This window comes from Xyrauchen texanus, chromosome 38 (assembly GCF_025860055.1).
Source record: "Xyrauchen texanus isolate HMW12.3.18 chromosome 38, RBS_HiC_50CHRs, whole genome shotgun sequence".
NCBI classification, from domain to species: Eukaryota; Metazoa; Chordata; class Actinopteri; order Cypriniformes; family Catostomidae; genus Xyrauchen; species Xyrauchen texanus.
Window position 1 is genome coordinate 21,146,673 of NC_068313.1, and position 19,355 is coordinate 21,166,027.

Below are 19,355 nucleotides of genomic sequence, written 5' to 3' on the forward strand. Positions count from 1 at the left end.
GGCCAATTTTGTTGCATTGGAGACCTGGCTGAATTCAATCAGCATGCCCTGAATTCGAACTAAAGATTCCAGGGGTGGTACTCAGCGTCAATACTCACTGAGCAACCCAGGCCCCCATCATCAACAATTATTAAAAAATAAAATAAAAAAAAGAACATGAACAGTTTGTGTCCTATTTTATCTCATTGGAAGGTTTAGAAATGGTTAGTTCACATCATATTTTCTTTTCACAGTAAAACTCAAATTATTATGATCTTATGTTCTTTGAGTTTAATCGCTAATGCACCATTGACTCCCATAAAAATTAGAATCAAACAGACCTCTGTAATCAATTAAATAAAGCAGACACTCTGTTCTTTGAAATGCAGTTTATTGAGCTCAATTTCATGTTATAAAAGCAATATGCTTTTGTAAATTGTATATGGATGTACATTAAAGCAGAATGCGAAGAGGACAACATTTCATATAGGAGCAGTTAAAACTACACCAATTGCAGTATTACAGGTGGAAATATCAGAAATGCCACTGTATTTAAGAAGAGAGAAACTAGCTATGGCATACTGGATTAATCTTCAGGGACAAAACAATGATCATCCAGTAAGGGAAGTACTTGCTGAAAGTTGGGAAACAATAAATACACAAGGTAAAGGAAAATAAAGAAATGAGCTAATGAAAATGGTCTAGATACAAAGTCATTCGCTCCAATATTTGCAATACCTCCGATACCGCTTTGGTTATTCACACAACCTGAAATTGATTTAAAGCTACATAAAAGAATTAAGGAAAAAAGGGATGGAGTTAATACAAAAATATATGTTAAAGAATATATAAAAAGTATTCATTTTTCACATTCACAGATTGCTCAAAGAAACGAGCAGGAGCGGGCAGGTTTTATGTCCCAGAGTTTGAAGTAGGGAAGTTTGGAAGAATAACAGATGGTACATCTGTATACACTGCAGAGATGACAGTGATCTTAATGGCACTAGGGTGGATTTGTGAAGTAAGAGCAGATAAAGTAATAATATGTTCTGACTCAATGGCGGAGCTTATGAATTTACCTCATAAACAAATAGAAGTGACATTTTAATAGAAATCATGACTACATTCTACAGTCTAAAACAGATAGAAATAATAATTCATTTCATGTGCCTGCACATGTGTGAATTCAAGGCAATGAAGAAGCAGACACAATGGCAAAAGAATCATTAAGGATGGATGAACCAAGTATAAATATTTCACTTAGCAGATCAGAAGGGAAACATTTGGGACTGTAATAGGAAATGGCAGACATATTGGGATTCATGTCAAACAGGAAGACATTATCATAAGGTACAAAGGAACATTAAAAAAGTACAATCATTCATAATATAAGTAGATTGGAACAAGTTATATTCACACATCTAAGAACAGGACATTCAAATCTTAACAATACATTACACATCATAGGGAAACATAATACAGGTTTATGTGAGGTTTGTGCAAAGAGGAGACATTAGAGCATGTGTCCTGCTTATGAAAGAGAAAGGAGGAGTCTTAAGGAAGAATTACACACCTTGGGAAGTCAAGAATTCATAATAAGCAATATCTTAAATTATGTTCCAAATGTGGGGAAACAAATGAAAGTAATAATGAGATTTAGTAGGAACAGTGGATTAAAATATAGAATATAGGGAATAGGGAGAAATGTAGATTTCATTATATTCACACTCCATCACAGAAGGTAGCCGTATGCACATATAAAGTTGGTTCGCAACCCGCCATAAAACCTAAAGAAGAAGAACAACAATAACAACATTTCCAAAAATTTGCGCGTTCTCACAACACTTACGTCATCACTCTGCGCCTTTACGAGGATGCGCGGTACTTCTGTCCCATTGAATGGGCAGTAGGAAATTATAGTGTTGTCCAGAATAGTCAAACTAATCTCTCAGGAATTTCCTTAAAGTTTGCTATAAAAACCAGAAATATTTTGAAATGATTGATACCATCGAAAAAGAAGACAATATTATCAGCGAGGAGGAGGCTGCTCAATATGACCGTCAGATTCGCCTCTGGGGTCTGGATGCTCAAAAGAGGTTTTTGGATAGCTGTATTACACAAAATAAATCTGATTATATTAAATACAAACTCTAATGGTAACGTGTGCGTGAAAAGCAGCGTTTTAGGCTTTGAGTAATAACAGTAATGTTAAAGAAACATGCATATTTAATAAACTGTTAAAATCATCACTGTTTTTACATAGATTATTTGAGTATCATTCATATTCTTGCATCCTGTCTGAAGCAAATAATCTATTTTTGATCATTAAACGCATTGATTAATGGGCTCTATGTATATAGTGCACAATGTAATCTAACAATTATACTGTATATAATATATAAACTTAAAATTTTCAGACTTCGAGGATCTCGTGTACTTCTTGTTGGACTCCGAGGTCTTGGTGCAGAAGTGGCAAAGAACCTTATTTTGGCTGGGGTCAAAGGGCTGACTTTCCTGGACCATGAACAGGTATCAAATAGAAATTTACCAAATAGAGGTTAAAATTTACAGCATCACCTTCTAAAGTACATATCCAGGCATGTGTTTTTCTTTATGACCTCCACCAATCAGGTGACAGAGGAGTCCAGACGCACTCAGTTCTTGATCCCTGTGGATGCAGATGGTCAGAACCAAGCCCAGGCCTCTCTGGAGAGAGCACAGTCCCTTAACCCAATGGTAGAGGTGAAGGCAGACACAGAACCAGTGGAGAGCATGCCAGATGACTTTTTCTTCCAGTTTGATGCGGTAATTGTTGGAACAAGCAGGTGTATTGGAGACTAGACACGACTAAAGATCGCTTTATTTGTATTTTAGAATTGGTCATCAAGTATAACTTTTATAAACTTTTTATTAAAAAGACACAGCAGAAGTATTTTAAGTAGAGGAGAATAAATAATAAATAATACATAATACTAAAGGGCACAATGGTGCTATTCATAGAACACCCCTTGCTGGAGTTGAACCTTTCAAGAACCAGCCCAGATGTTTAACCCCTAAACTCCAGCAGGCACTGATTGTTGTTATAATTTTATACACTATATTATCTGTTCTTTCGAGAAGTCAGATAATAACTGTTCAGGGTAAGTATTGAACAGCCTCACTATAAAACGCGGGGTTTTCGTAAGGTTTATGAATTACATCTGTTTAAACGTGATATCAGCTTTTTGCAGACAATATATGACATTAGTTTTAGTAATATTTGCCTTTTTTATCATTAGACATGGCAGTTAAATGTAACAGGGAACAGTTGAAGAGAGAGAGAGAGAGAGGGGGAGGATTAAATAAGAGAGCACTTTAACATTATGAGCTCAGACGCGCCTGTCACAGCTCTGATATGCGAACTGAAAAATGAGACTGTGTCGCACATCGGTCTATTATTGTAGTAATACTATGACACATATCAAAGCGAACTGTGATTAGTCGTTTACCTGCCTCAGATGTTTCCTTCACGTGCAAGCGGTGATTTTCAGAGTCCTTGTGGCCTTAAGAAAAAATTGGCCAAATGGGAACATTTATCAGCCAATGCCGGTAATTATAACATTTCAAATATCGGCCGATATATCGGTCGACCACTAGGGCTCAATTCCTTTTATGAATCTTTTTTTTTTTTTATCTGCCCAATTAATTAATTATTAACTAATGCACAATTCCCACTACTTATTAGGTCCTTTTGGTAGTGTGGTTACTCATCTCATTTGGGGAGGTGGAGGACAAGACTCAGTTGTCTCTACTTTTGAAAGTCAGTCTGTGCATCTTATCACGTGCCTCGCTGTGCATGATACTGCGGAGACTCACAGCATTTGGAGGCTCATGCTACTCTCTGTGATCCACGCACAACTTACTACGTGCCCCATTGAGAGCGAGAACCCCTAATCGTGACCACGAGGAGGTTACTCCATGTGACTCTTCCCTCCCTAGCAACCGGGCCAATTTTGTTGCTTAGGAGACCTGGCAGGAGTCACTAAGCACACCCTGGATTCGAACTTGGGACTCCAGGGGTGGTAGTCAACGTCAATACTCGCTGAGCTACCCAGGCCCACTTTTATGAATCATATTTAAATATTTTGAATTTTGCAGATTCAACAGAAACATTAAGATATAAAGTTTGATAGACAGAACTATTTGTTTAACTCTGTAACATTTTGATATGTCGAGTGAATGGATTGACACAGTACATTGCTGTATATCATTTCCAAGATTATTTTTTTGTGCCTTTCTTGTCCACTAGATGTCTCTATGCTCTTTTGATTAGTATGATTTATGGTGGTTATACCATCTTATTTTGCTTTGCTCTGTTTCCTTCAACCTCAGTGTGAACCCATCTATGAACATTCAGTGTCAGATCCAGACACAGAGGGAAAGTTGTTAAAGTTTGTCTTTACCAAGTGTATGCTCTTTTTTCAAGCAAATCAGGGCTGTTTTTGGCTATGGAAAATGCAGTCAACACATACATTGTTCAAAGTGCAGACAGGCTGCCTTTCATCTTGTGTCTGTCTGGGAGATGGATGAAATCTCCCTCTGGGAGTGCTAGCGAGAGTTTAGGAGGAGGGGCAGAGAAGGTTGGAGACAGAAAGGAGGGAGGTGTTTTAACATCATCTATTCTCTTTGATCTGCCTCTCTTGATATTTCTTTAGAGAGAGCAGAGGAAACATTGTGTGTGTCTGTATCTCTTTGTCAACTCTTGTGTATGTGTTTAATTCTTTGAGACAGTTTCTTTTTCTCAAAACAATGTGCGTTTACATTTAGTCAAGAGCAAGGCAACAATACACTGAACATCTTAGCATGTCACTTTAATTTATTGCCAGTATGAACTCTATAAATGTATGAACTACTTTAATCAAAAAGCACAATAATTATTTTTGCAACAAGTACAGGGCATTTGTAGTGCATGTATTGAGGCAGATATTTATTTATTAATTTGAGAATCACAAAATAAGTGCCTCATGTGGTGTCAGTGTGGGATGAGTAGGTTACTCCTGATGAGGCATGTTCTGGGGCTTCATTTGAATAATGGAGATTCAGCTGTTCTGGTAGATAATAGGAGTTTATTTCACTTATGAAAAACAATTTCCTGCTTTAACAAGCAACAAGACACTATAGTTTGCTTGGCTTTTGTTTCTGTTCACACTGGCTAGCCCCACCCACAGTGTAATCCCATTTATCAAAAATTCTGTTCCACATCCACTGTGTAATAAACATCAAATATGTTCTGATTGATTCTGATGGTGTCAAACAACATTTTCGCTTTCAGTGTGGACAGAATAGTTAGGGTTCCCACGATTTTGGGAAATCCAGAGAAATAAGGGGATTTTTAAAAATCCTCTAAATTTCCAGGCCTGAAAAAGTAATGTAAATGAGTCAAATCTGACAACTTTTTGGTAAACAGAGATATATCACAATATACTTATTTTAATGCAGTGATTCAAAACTTCTGAAAAACAGTAGATGTATTTTTTTTTATTTAAAGGTGCGCTCAGTATTTGTTTGCTCATTAAAAAAGTTTCACTTCTAAAAAAAATGTATAGTAATTTCGAAACATGTATAAAATCTTGAGCATTCAAATGTGATGAAGACACCAGTCATAACAGTAACCTTATAAAGCCATTTTATTCTACATGATTGTCCCCTCATTGGGGCAGCCATGTTAAACTCACATGACCAGCCAAATACCTCTTGCTTAATCTTAATAAATGTTCTGTTATTGGACACTTTCTATCATGGATTTGATTAACAATGGGTAACTGTGAATAGTGAATTTCTACAATGACATTGGTAACTGAAAAGTATTGCCATTGAATGATGCTGCATCCAAGCCCCTAGGTGTCAAGTCCAAGTATATGTATTAATAAATTACTAAGTGCACCTTTAAAATTATGTCCGAAGTATGTCCATGGCGATGAAACTACTGTATCAATAAATATCTAGTTTCTCTGCATGTCATAGTTTTTCATCACAAGAAGAAAACGAGGTCTCTCTCTTTTTAGTTGAACATAAACATTTGCTTTGTAGTCACGCCACATGCACAGCTATTTATACAGTATACTGCATTATGCACAGCATAGCAACAAAACCATCGCCACAATATATATCGCCGTACTGTCCAGTCCTATTCGGGACATTTGCACAATAATAAGTATAATCAATAAAAACTATTCAAATTATTAGTGCCTGATCAACATACAAAATGGAATTGTGTCCAGCAATCACTGTCAAATGATTTCTTATCCAATAATCATGAATGACAGGAAAAGTCAAAAAGTGTGCTTGTTGCTGGAAACTTGTTTAGGACATTGTGTAATTTGAGTATATTTCCAGAGATTAAAATCAAGTAAATCTGCAACATTGTAGAAGAGAAAAATGATAGATGCTGTTTTCTCTTTACATCCTCTAGAGGTCAGTGCTTGATAAATATGTGCTCTTTGAAGTTGTCTGGCTGCCTAGAGGCTTAGAATGTTTTCAGGAAGAATGTGTCAAATGTGTATTGACGCTTGTTTAATTTTTTTTCTCCATGCGCCCTGGTCCCAAATGACTTGTAATATTAGTGAAGGTGTTACTCTTCAGAGCATTACTTCATCGCAACAGCATTTCTGAGAAGTGTTGTTGATGTTCAGTTGTTGATTACATAACCTCGCAACATCTTTTGAACAGGCCTGTCTAGATAAGTTGTTCACTTAGGGTGTTCTTTTTGCAAAGTTTTGAGTTTACAGATAATGTTCTGACAAGCAATGTAAACAACCAAAACCAATGGTAGAGAAACTCAAGGCAGCAGATAAAAAGATGATGCATCTGTCCTTGAAGATCCACCCAGTTAACGCATCATGACTCTTGTGTGCCAGTATGAACTGCCAAAATATCTAACGCAAGCAAAGAAGGGAATTCAAATGTCACCCCATTCTTATCTTAAACCCTAAATGGAGGTTGTGAGAGGTTTGGGACCTTGGATAAGATGTACCAATGTTCTGGTCAGTTTTCAAACGTGGCTTTGCCAATTTATTTGTTGTACTCATAAAATGTGTTTTGTTTTGAAAGATACATCAAGGCCCCTGGGCAGTGGAATGATTTAAAAAATAGCCACTTATTAATTCATTATTTATTTTATTCAGATTTGCATGACTCGGTGCCCCAAGGACCTGATGGTGCGAGTGGACCAGTTGTGTGCCTCCAGGAACATTAAGATCTTCTGTGGAGATGTATTTGGCTACCATGGATACATGTTCTCCAACCTCGGCCTGGAGTATCACTATGTAGAGTAAGTCAGAACACTTGGATGAAAAGGTGTTTGTGTTTGATTCTTATGTGAGAAACTGATGGTCCCATTCAATACCCCCAGAGAGAAGCCCAAAATAGTGAAAGCGTCTGATGAGGCCAATGATGGTCCTGAGGCAAAGAAACCAAAGATTGACCCCAATGAGACCACCATGGTGAAAAAGGTGGGTGTGTTGATAGAATTAGGGTCTGTTCTAATACTTGAGCTTCACTGCTTCATAGGCAGCTGTCTTCTATGGCAGCATCCTAAATGAAATGGAGCCTCGTAAGGGAACAATTTGGAAAGGTCTAAATCAGTAGCAACTCCTTGCGCAGCGCATTGGAAACTTGACTCGCAACTGATTTAAATACAGGTGATGCGAGTGGTTTGATGCAATAATCTAATGAGCATAAATAATTTTTTATTGATACTTTTCAATATTTGTTTTGAACGGATTATAAGTATATTTATAATTAATTTCTCTTCGTCTGCCATCTTGAATTTATTGTTCCACAAAGCTCATCACTGCATTCTGGGATTGTCAACCCAGGGAAGGATACAAAAGATGATACCTTAGAATTTGTCCAAAACGAGAAATCATAATTACGAGTGGCAGCATAATTAAGTTACCTACATTGTCTTTTGGAATAGATGCCGTAAAGTGCAAAAGATGCCCAAAACTCAGTAGGTTCTGAAACAGACTTTCTGATAAAGCTGCTGTTTGTATGTTTTTATATGTCAAAATATAATGTTTTAGTATGATATTTGGAGGTTGATTTCCCTGAAAAGTATTGACACTGTGGCATTTTGGCACTTTTATTTTCCAATTCTTTATTTTGGTGTAGCAGCATATACATTAGCACATGTTACAAAACAAGAGTAGTTGTATTTTCCTTCTGCCATCCAGTTTTTCATTTAGAACAAAACAAAGAAAACAACAACAAACAAAAAAAAAAAACACTTGGGGGCGGCAAAGTGTGTGTTTTGGCACTTTTAATATTGATATAGCAACAGTAGCTCAACCAGTGGCATGAGTTCAGGGTGGTACTGCCTATTTGTCCTAACAATTAATGATTAGGCTTGACAATTAATGATAAGTGTTTGGTACACCTGTTTGTTTGCAATTCCATTTGGTACCACTAGTGGTGCAAAAATTACACCTTGCAGCTTTAGGTTTTTTTTCTTATTAACAATTTTCTATTGATTCACATATTGAACACCGAAAAACATAACATATATATATATATATATATATATATATATATATATATATATATATATATATATACACATAATCAACAATTAACCCCCACCCTGCCCCCCAACAACATCCCAGTGGTCATACATGATTATAGACACATACACATAAATAATAATCACACATTCAGAAAAGCCAAATATCGGCACCATTTCCCCACAAACAAGTTAATTTTCACCAGTCTTCAAAATAACCCTAATTCAAAGGCCGCCTGAGGGCTCTCCAGCCGACCTCCAACTCCTTAAAACTATCTGTCAAGGAGATCATGGCACTGGTTAGGACCCAACACTTTGTGTCTATTCTCTACATCGATGACCACTCCATCGCCCAAAATACAGAGTCTGGGGCAAAATAAAACCTGAGTGCCCAATAGATAGGTTCCCGATCCGCACATCTAATTATGTGGCATGCTGTGCATGACACCGCGGAGACTGGCAGCACATAGACGCTCATAATACTCTCCGTGATCCACGCACAACTTACCACGTGCCCCATTTAGAGCGAGAACCCCTAATTGCGACCATGAGGAGGTTACCCCATGTGACTCTACCCTCCCTAGCAACCAGGCCAATTTTGTTGCTTGGGAGACCTGACTGGAGTCACTCATAATGCACTAGATTCGAACTCGCGACTCCAGGGTCGATGGTCAGCATCATTACTCACTGAGCTCCCCAGGCCCCCTTTTCTTTTGGTTTCTTTGCAAAACGTTGGGCAGTAGCAGTTAATTTACATCCATTTTCATGACTGTGAACATAACTGCATTGCACGCTTAGAATAAGCAGAGCGTAATTGTCCGTTGGTGTGGATGCTAATATTGTTATCATTATAGTTATCTTTCTAGCTGTGAATGGGCATTTAGTCCTTTTTAATTTTCATTCACACCTATGATCTTTAAATGTTAGTTTCTAATTTTTTTTCTTCTCTGTCTCTCTTTTTTTTTTTATAGACTGTCAGTTTCTGCTCTCTTAAAGAGGCTCTGGAGGTTGACTGGACAAATGAAAAATCCAAAAGCAGTCTGAAGCGTGTTCCTACCGACTACTTCCTTCTGCAAGGTACACCTTCAATAACTATCATTTCAATATATGTTAAATCAATTAATCTATCAAAAAATGAAAGTGCAGAACAAGAGTTAAATTTTTTTACTGAAATTAAAAAGAATGAAATTATATATTTGGTAGCAACACCATGTAAACCTTTTCTTAACTTATGATAGCAGTAATAGAACAGTAACACTGATGTGTTAGAAAGTGATCCAGGTAATAACACAATTAGATTTATGCCAATCCCTCAATTAAAGGAATATTTCCCTCAAAAATTATAATTATCTCATCATTTACTTACCCATATACCATCTCAAACTCATATGACTTTCTTCTGCGGAACACAAATGAGGATATTTTCATTGATGTGTGTTGTGTTAATGTCTGTACAATGGAAGTCAGTGGGGTTCAAAACTAAAATGGACATGAAGACAGCATAAAATTAATTCATATGACTCAAATTGTTTAATCCATATCTTCTGAAGCTATATGATCAGTTTTGGGTGAGAAGCAGACCAAAATGTAATACTTTTTTTTAAATAAATCTTGACATCAGCAGTCTCCTTGGTGCATTTGTGAGACAAGGTCTATTACACTTCCCCTTGCTTGACGCAAGAGAGAAACTCAGTCATACAAGTTTGAAATGGCATAAGGGTGAGTAAATAATTGGAGAATTCTCTTTTTTGGGTGAACTATTCCTTTAAATATCGGTCTCAATTGGTCACACAAGACGGATTGTTAATAATACCAGGTGTAAACTACCTGTTTCGGCTAACAACTCTTGATCAGATCATGTGAGATGAATGTTAATACCAGTAGTAAACATTAATGGAATTTAGGATTAAAATGAACCGCCAAGCTTCCAGTCATAGAATGGACTATACTCTCTTAGAATACATAGATGATAAATTAATACCAACTGAAGCCTTAATCCGCCAAATAAATGGATACTGCGTCTACAGCAGGGATGCACTGATCGGCCAATACCGATCCGATACCAGTGTTGTTTTTTTGCATAATCTGTTTAGAATATCTTTACATTATTGTGTGGAACTAATTGGGAGTACTCTTTAATGTAAAGAAAAACAAACCTCTAACTACACATTATTTCAATATAAAAGTATAGCTTATTTAGAAACACTGTATTATTAACTAATATACTGGATAATGTAACAGCAAAATTAACAGTAATTAAAGTCTTCAGTAGAAAATAAACCAGTGTTTTATTTTTGCCTCTTTTTTTTTAAATGTTTCAACTTGCATCTGGACTTTAAAGCATTCAGCATCCACTTTTCATTCACACAGTAATTGTTTTGGAACACATTCAACTAATACTAATGGTGACGATAATAATAAATTCTTATTGATATTATTATTATTATTGACTTTTTTAGTTTTCATTTTAAATACAACAGTAATATATTTCAATCATGCACTTTTTAAACCCTCACGCTTTTATTTTGACGTTCTGAACTCTCCAGGAAGTCCTGTATGTGTCTGTTTGTAAGCAAGTTCACAGTGGTTTAATTCACTTATTCAAATTCTGGTAAAATGCACCTCCAGTTCTAAATGCGTATTATAAGTTAACCGAACTATTGAGCATCTACATCTGAGATGTAGCTTGTGAGTAGCGCGCAAATGTTGCGCAATGCATAAAGGCTAAAAATAGCCGCGAGTGTGTGTTTAAACAAAGCAGTGCCATTCAATAACTCTCTGGCACTGAACATGCATTTTATATATTTACTTATTAAACACAGCCTTTTGAGAATTACAGAGCTATCACACGTCTTCAAGTGGCTTTGAATGTAATGCACGAGTCATATAATTTGCTTTAATGGTGTTTTTATGGTTCTTCTATGTCTAATATTGGTGTTGTATTCATGCTGTTCAGCCCCCCCATCCCCCATTTTTGTGTTCCTTGCCACAGTTGCCATTGGCTTGCTCACTGGGGGCCTAGATTTTTAGGCATTATTTGTAATAATATTATTCATTATAATTGCACAATGTGGACTTTAATAGCAAGGTTTTATTACAGCATAATGTTCTGTAAAGCGATGTGTGTTGTGAAAAGCGCTAACAAATAAATATATGACTTGTCTTAAATTGGTTAAGGGCACTCAGAGTACTGTGGAGTAATTAGGAGTTTTACAGAAACAGAATTTCTGACCAGTGTCTGCCTGGAGTCTGTAGTGCACAGTAATCAGGGGGTAAGGCCAGTTGTTCTTATGTGTAATTATAGACAACATTTTTCTTTTAATATTAGTCCTCACCTGGTGTCTTTACTGATTGCAGTTTATTTTCCATCACAGGCTGTCCATGGCCAGTCATGTGCAATAGCTCTCAAAAACAAAACATGCCACCTCTGCACCTCTCTATCATTACAACTGACTGTTACCTCTGCCCCTCCCTCAACATCTAGTGTTACATTTATGGAAAAAATAACACTTCCTATTTGTGCGCTGAAGCATAGGAAGAATTTAAATATATTGCAGTGCTCAAAAATACCACACATCAGTTCAGACAGCTTTTAAGGAAGAGCTGTTTCCTCCCTCTTAACTCACTGATTTATTTGAGGTTTTATCGCTTCAGTGGTGTGACTAGAACGATATTACATCAGTGTTTTTCTTTTTTTTTTCAAACCCTCAGATGTTATTTTGTTGTCGCTTTCACAATCTGGCATCTGGAGAAAATTATATAAAATATACAGCTCTGAAACTTGAAATTTCATCTCTGTGCCAGATATAATGAGATAGCATGAATAAGTGGGTGTCTTTTTGTGTGTGTGTGTGTGTGTGTGTGTGTGTGTGTGTGTATAGTACTGTGCTGCCAGGTGGAAATACAGTGGGCTGGAGTTCATTGTGTTTTAGTTGGTGGGCAGTCAAAAAAGGGGAAGTGATACTTTGTGATGGTGCTTGGAAAATAGCCTAGAGGAGCAAATAACCTTTACACGTACCACACAAATCTTCAAATACATCTCCCCTCCACTTACGTCCTGTTTGAATGTGGAAGACCCACTGTTACCCCACTCTCTGTCTGTATCTTTCTTCAACAGTACTTCTGAAGTTTCGTACAGACAAAGGTCGTGATCCTCAGCCAGTCAGCTTCGCTGAAGACTCGCGCTTACTCTTACAGATCCGTGATGATGTTCTTGAGAGATTGGGCGTGAGCTCTGACCTGCTCCCCAACACCTTTGTGAGGTACTCCTCAACATAGAAACTCACCATTCATATTCATTGCGTCTCATTCACTAACAGTGTGTAAAAGCACTGCGTGAACATTTTCATGCATAAATCATGATTTATAAATAAGACTGCGCTGTTCTAAATTTAGAATGAATTTTTTCATTAACTCGAACCACACATATGCAAAAATCACATTCTCGGTGGCCGTCGAAACCTGAAATGTTTTTATGTTGGCTTAAAGAAACCAACATACTGTTATTCTGCAAACTGTGTTGAGGGTTTTTTCAGAATTCCTAAACTGAGGCGAAAATATCCGACACTTGCTCCTAGAGCTTTCAAGCTACATCCACCAGTCTCAGCACAGACCTTCAGACTGTTAGTATAATAATGGAATAGTGTGCCATGTCTTTTTTATTGACCAGATTTTAAGGTTTTCGCACAGCAGACGATCAAAAATCAGAACAGTTCCATAGACTTATTTTGACTGAAAGTTCCAATGGGCAAATGGAATGCTCGTAAATTCAAACTACATCTGTCAAAACTTTTGTTTTAATATAAATAATTTAATTTAATCCTCCGGAAGTCTATCTATCTGTCTATATGTCTGTCTGTCTGGTTTAAACGAGTTTAAACCTTCATACAAGGCTTTGTCAAGCTAAAATTTAAGTTTGTCCTAAAAACTTTACCTGTCTAGTTTTAAACGTTATTATCAGAAATTGAGAGGTAAAAATCAGCTTATTCCAAAAATCAGACATTGCAAGAAACCATGTTTACATGAGATTTCAAAATCATTTGGTTATTCTCTGCTTTTGATATTAAAATGCATACAGTCATACGCACAACATTTGTGCACATTGGATAAGCTGGTAAGAACACCAGTAAAGGTGTTTACATGCAACATAAAGTGTTTACTAAGGTGTACACTTAAATCATTTATGGCCTGATATGAAGTGATAAAAGAAAACCATTTAAGGCATTTACATTTCCACATACGTTGTCAACTTATGCATAATCGTGTAAAAACATGCATGTAAACGGGCTCATTGATAACTAAGTGATCCTGCAATAACTCTTGCTTATTTCAGAGTAAGAAAACATATGTGCATTTTAGAACGAACCGGGATATGTTGTTTAAAATTGCACCTGATCACGTGTAGTTCCCGCATTTAGAATAAGCCGGATTCATCAACACTAGAACATTGATAAAAACTTGTGAAGTTGTTTAAAGATTTGTTGTCAATATTTTTGCTCCAACTTTTCTGCTCAAATAAGTATGAAAACTTGTGCGCTATTATTAGTGAATGAGACCCATTCTCTCCAAGATCCTCTCACTTTCTCTTCAACTTTACTCATGACTTTTTGACGTGTTTGCTTTGTCTTCACAGTTACTGTTTCTCTGAGATGTCCCCAGTGTGTGCTGTAGTTGGAGGAGTTCTTGGGCAAGAATTAGTCAAGGTGAGATTTTACAGAATTTTCATTGTTGGGTGAGCTATCCCTTTAACATCATCCTTTCCCCCTTCATATAAACTTTCATTTGACTTCTCTTTAAAGACATATAGCCTAATCCTCTATAACATAGCACTTTCACTAGCTGCAAAAGTGTCTTTTCTGATGGGGCACTGTGAGAACCGTATGGCAGCTGCCCTCTCCATCAGAATCTGGGCTAAATCCAAAACTTTTATCTGTTGACTATGTAAATTGCCAGAAATGACGAGGTAATACTCCGGTCACTGATGAAATCCAGTGGCGACTGCCTGAAATCTTTGCATATAATTCCATAAACTCAATTAGATTAAATAACCCAAAGCATAGTGATGTAATCAGTGAGTTTAGAGTGGGTAATTACACTGTGTCCATAGATTATAGACGGGAAGAGGAGATACGGTAGTGTTTACCATGTGAAAACAGAAGCATTTTTAAAATAGTTCTAAATTATGCATAACAGTTTCACTGTAAATGGTAAACGAGAGTATATCTTTCTTGAAGGGTGATGTCATTGCCCAGACTGAGATGTGATGGGGTCTATGTGAGGGTGTGGATCAGGGCTGTGTGGGGTAATGGAGTGAACGCCATGATCTCGGGAGCGGTGGTTGGGCAGGCCTTGAACCCACATGGCAGTGGAGTGAAGCCAGGCTGTCTCGCCATCTCCCTGCATGATGAAACAGGCTGCAATTCGCATATGGCTCTCTGTTCCTCACTGCCCATTGCCCATCAATCTCTGTCACCACAACAGAGAATGTGCCCGATGTGTTTAATCAAACCAGTTAATTACTCAACGGCAAAACTGTTATTAAAATTCTAGTTCTGTGGCGCCTAGATCTGCACACAACTCAAATGTTTGTGACGTGCCTGAAGGATAGCACATCTTCTCATTTGTTTGCGTGTGTTTGACAGGCGCTGTCACAGAGAGATGCTCCTCACAGGAACTTCTTCTTCTTCGACGGCCTAAAGGGCAGCGGGTTGGTGGACTACTTTGGATCCAAATAAGTGACCCCTGGAGAACACAGAGGGATGAGTGCACAAGATGTGTTGGGTTGTATGTGTGCTCTCAAAACACCATGGAGTTTGTTTTCTGCCAGTGGCCGCAGGCATCGAAATCTGTCTTTGGACTGTACCTTTGTATAGCAGTATGCTGCACATTGATAGATGCCAGGAGCAACAAGGACATGTTGCCCAGCTTTTTGTGTTCACACACTAATATAGATGCACACACATTTTCAGCAGAGTAAAAGTTGTGATTTCTACATTTAGTATAAAAATAAAAGTAAATGGAAATGCATTTGTTTTGGATTATATGTGCTTCTGCTGTTATTGATCTCAATAACACGTAATAAGATGGTGTGCTAATATGTCCCTGAAGGTCTCTGCTGTCCAATTGACACTGAATTAGAAAAAACAAATTACAAGTTTTGTTTTTGTAAACTAGTTTAAACAATTAAAAATGAATTGGGTATGTTTTGTGTGCTCTTGATCTATTTATTTCAGAAAGTCAAACCACGCATATATAATTGTGCTCCTTAATCTCTACACACCCCTTGCAAGATGTTTAGCATTTTTCAAAATATTTGAGAGATCATAAATATTCTTTTTTTTGTTCTTTTTATTTTGTACTGGTCTGAAGAAGCAGCATAACAGATATGATATATAACTGGATAAAATAACTAATATTACAAAAAATGTCCTGTACAAATGTTTACACACCCTTTGTTATTAAAGGAATATTCCAGGTTCAATACAAGTTAAGCTTAATTGACTGCATTTTTTTGCAATAATACTGATTACCACAAAAAAAAAAAAAAAAAATTGTACTCGTCCCTCATTTATTTAAATATCTTTGTTACAGTGGCACTGAAAATGGAAGTGAATGGGGGCCAATCCATAAACATTCAAATACACACTGTTTCAAAAGTATAGCTGCCAGACATAAATATTATGTATGTTAACATGATTTTAGTATGAGGACAACTCTGTTCTGCTTGATTTTATTGTAATAATATCACTCAGGGTTTACTGGCATTGTGTCGTCATGGCAACAAAGTTGTATTCTTAGATATGACTGTAAAAGTTTTTTTTTGTGGGTAATCATTATTATGCCACAAATGCTGTCGTTTGAGTTTAACGTGTATTGAACCCGGGATACTCCTGGAATAATCTATGTTGCCTCCTTGACGGTTTGTGATGGTTGTTGTAGAAGTGTATGATTTACTAAATTGTTCTGAGTGGCAAATCTGCAACTCAACATCATTGAATTCAAGGACACCAAAAACTTTCAATACCTGGAAACTTTGTCCAGAACAAACCAGGGACTCTAGTACAACTTTCACTAAAAGCTTCAAACAGTCATTTGTGCATTGAGGAGGTAAAAAATAAAGTGACATTTAATTTAATTATTAGTTTTAAAAAAAAAGATAAACATCTTGCAGATTTTCCAAGGAATATCGACACTTAGAGCAGCATACATTCTTCCATCCCCAGATTCCCTACTTGGAACTCAATGCTCAGTGTATTTCTCTGACGCATGTTATCATTTTGACTTTGTAGGAAAAGCCTGAGCCTGCATCTTGTAAAATCTTTTTTTTTATTATTATTATATAGGGAAGTTCTTTTATTAGCTTTGCCCAGGTATATAATTTGCTGGATTGGTACTGCAGGGTTTATGACTCTTAAGGCAAATAAGAACTCCTATGTTTTGATTCCTCCATTTTTGCAGGAAGAGAATTGTCCTGCCTGTCCAGTTAGTTGCAGTGGAATGCTAAACAATGTAATACTTGATATGTGAATCTTCTAACCAGAAGTTGGGGAAATGAACAAAACCCACAGCCTTACATAATGGAGCAAACATTGTCACAGCTGTACAAAACAATTGTTCCAAACTTGTCACATTTTCGCTGGGCTTACAGGGGAGGTAGACTTTGGTGTTCATCTTGTGTCTTGCAGACATGCAAAATCAGGGCTTTGGGCCTTTGGGCCACAGCATCAGTGAGTCAGATGGGAAGACTGGTCAGACTGGTTGAGCAGGTGCTGAGTGGGAGTGGCAAGTTATACAACCGTTTCTTTGTACTTCTTTTTTAGGTTTAGGCAGTGGAAACATTTTACCAGGGTATCACTAATAGCCTAAATTATTTATAGATTCTTATCATTGAAGGTTTCAGTCAAAAGCATCAGTTTATGTGTATTTTCTCAATGAGGACATCCACTGATGCACAAATTTTGTAAAGCAGCATGTTTAATCCTAATATTTTCAATGTCCACACTATGTAAGGCTCTACCACGTACCAGGAAAACATGTATCCTTAAATTGGCTACCTCAAATGGTTAATCTTTAAATTCTGTGTTTGATTTTACAGATATTTAAAATGTAAGTATTGTTTATAGACTGATATTTGACCATGAACACACTCAAATGCAGTTTGTCCATCGTGAGTAAAAGGTTTGATTTGCTTGATTGGTTTGTAATAAGACAGAGAAAGATGACATTTTTAAGTAATGAAAATATGAACTTTGATGAACTAATTGAAATGTAAAAATTGTGTTTTATTTTTTTTCATTGGAAATGTGATTCAGTAAGTGTATAAGTTTCAATTTGGTTTCAACAGTATTCGAGTATAAAGCAAATTTCCTAAAATAGTAAAATGAAATACAATTACATAAAAAGGGGAGACCGGGGGCTTCAATCGTAATGGACAGACTACTATGAATCTTACTGTCATCTTTTGGTATAAGAGGCATTTATTTACTGCATGTGCCAACAGTCATAGTACCATTTAAGTAGTTAAAGAGATCATAATTTAGTAATAAATAAAACGTTTCAATTGCAGAAAAAAATTATAAATTAGGCATGATTTAAAAATATATATATTTTGTAATTGTTTTCAAGATTTTTGTTACAAATTTCTCACAATGAGAAACAATCCCACTAATTTGTCTGCACTTAGCATGTGTTGAAATAGTATCATTACCATAGCTTGTTTTTAAAGAAATGTATTGTGTTGTATTGCGCCCCGTTTAGGGGGGGAAAAAGTGCAATAAGAGGTTTTTGGTGCATCCCGCCCCAGCTGTCAGACCAAAGCAAGATAACACAGGATTATAGAGAGGTATTGTTTTATTGCCCCTGGTCCCCTCTACTCATGCCTGCCAATGACAATCTACAAAACATTTTCTCATTCTTAAAGAGTGTAAAATAAAACCACAGCCCCAACTTCAAAACGAGAGCATGATTAATTAAGACTCACTGCTCTTTCTCTAGCTTACGAGAGAGCAGGATTAATTACGGACAGTGCGTTAAGCTCCTCATTTTAATTAAGCAACCTTCCTCTTATCTTGAAGGAATCCCCGAGGCAAGATGTTCTTTCTCCTAAACAGATGTGTTGCTCTCAGCTATGAAATGCATAAACGTGATGGGATATAGAACAACTCTCAAATGATCAACAACCGTTAAAGAGCCCATATTATGCTCATTTACAGGTTCATAATTTAATTTTGGGGGTCTAATAGAATAGGTTTACATGCTTTAATGTTCAAAAAACACATTCTTTTTCTCATACTGTACATTGCTACAGCACCTCTTGTCACGCTCTGTTTTAGCTCCTGTCTCTTAAAAGCCCCACTTTTCCGAAAAGCCCAAACTGATTGGTCAAGTGGCCCAGTCTGTTGTGATTGGTCAACTGCTTAGAGCTTGTGTCAGAAATGTAATGCACCTTACCAGTAGTGATGGGAAGATTGGATCATTTTACTGACTTGGATTTTTGAGTCTCGTTCAGTAAAATTAACAAATCTTTCTTTCATTTGAGCACAATTAAATTAAAATGCTACAATTTCAATAGCCAAATCCCCCCAACACATCTACTTACGCAAACTTTGATTATAATGCAGCCAAGGACAAATTTTGAGCAACAGTGATTAGTTCATCTCTGGAATCTTCTTGTCAGAGTCATTTGTGCTTTTGTCACGTAACGGCCGTATGTGCTATGCACATACGGCTGTCAGGTGACAAAAGAACAACTGACTCGGACAGAAGACTCGAGAGGTGAACTAATCAATTCTGTTTCCTGTGTGAGCAACGCATAGCGTATATGGCTGTCACGTGACAA

At 36.8% G+C, this 19,355-nt stretch overlaps 1 protein-coding gene across 1 annotated transcript; it reads left to right on the top strand.

Annotated features, from left to right (window-relative positions):
- The first annotated feature begins 1,844 nt into the window (after positions 1–1,844).
- Positions 1,845–15,768, top strand: LOC127631874 (SUMO-activating enzyme subunit 1-like). The gene is made up of 9 exons (XM_052110261.1): positions 1,845–2,075; positions 2,397–2,508; positions 2,611–2,784; positions 7,143–7,288; positions 7,370–7,469; positions 9,490–9,595; positions 12,636–12,780; positions 14,151–14,220; positions 15,160–15,768. Exons 1-9 carry the CDS (start codon positions 1,975–1,977, stop codon positions 15,250–15,252), a joined length of 1,047 nt encoding a protein of 348 aa, XP_051966221.1. The 5' UTR covers positions 1,845–1,974; the 3' UTR covers positions 15,253–15,768.
- Positions 15,769–19,355: the final 3,587 nt, after the last annotated feature.

Bases quoted from the DNA above. Each gene is read 5' to 3' on its own strand.
- LOC127631874 (XM_052110261.1), top strand. From the start codon at position 1,975: ATGATTGATACCATCGAAAAAGAAGACAATATTATCAGCGAGGAGGAG. The intron at 7,289-7,369 runs GTAAGTCAGAAC...CAATACCCCCAG, and splicing joins CTGGAGTATCACTATGTAGA to AGAGAAGCCCAAAATAGTGA. The intron at 12,781-14,150 runs GTACTCCTCAAC...TTGTCTTCACAG, and splicing joins CTCCCCAACACCTTTGTGAG to TTACTGTTTCTCTGAGATGT.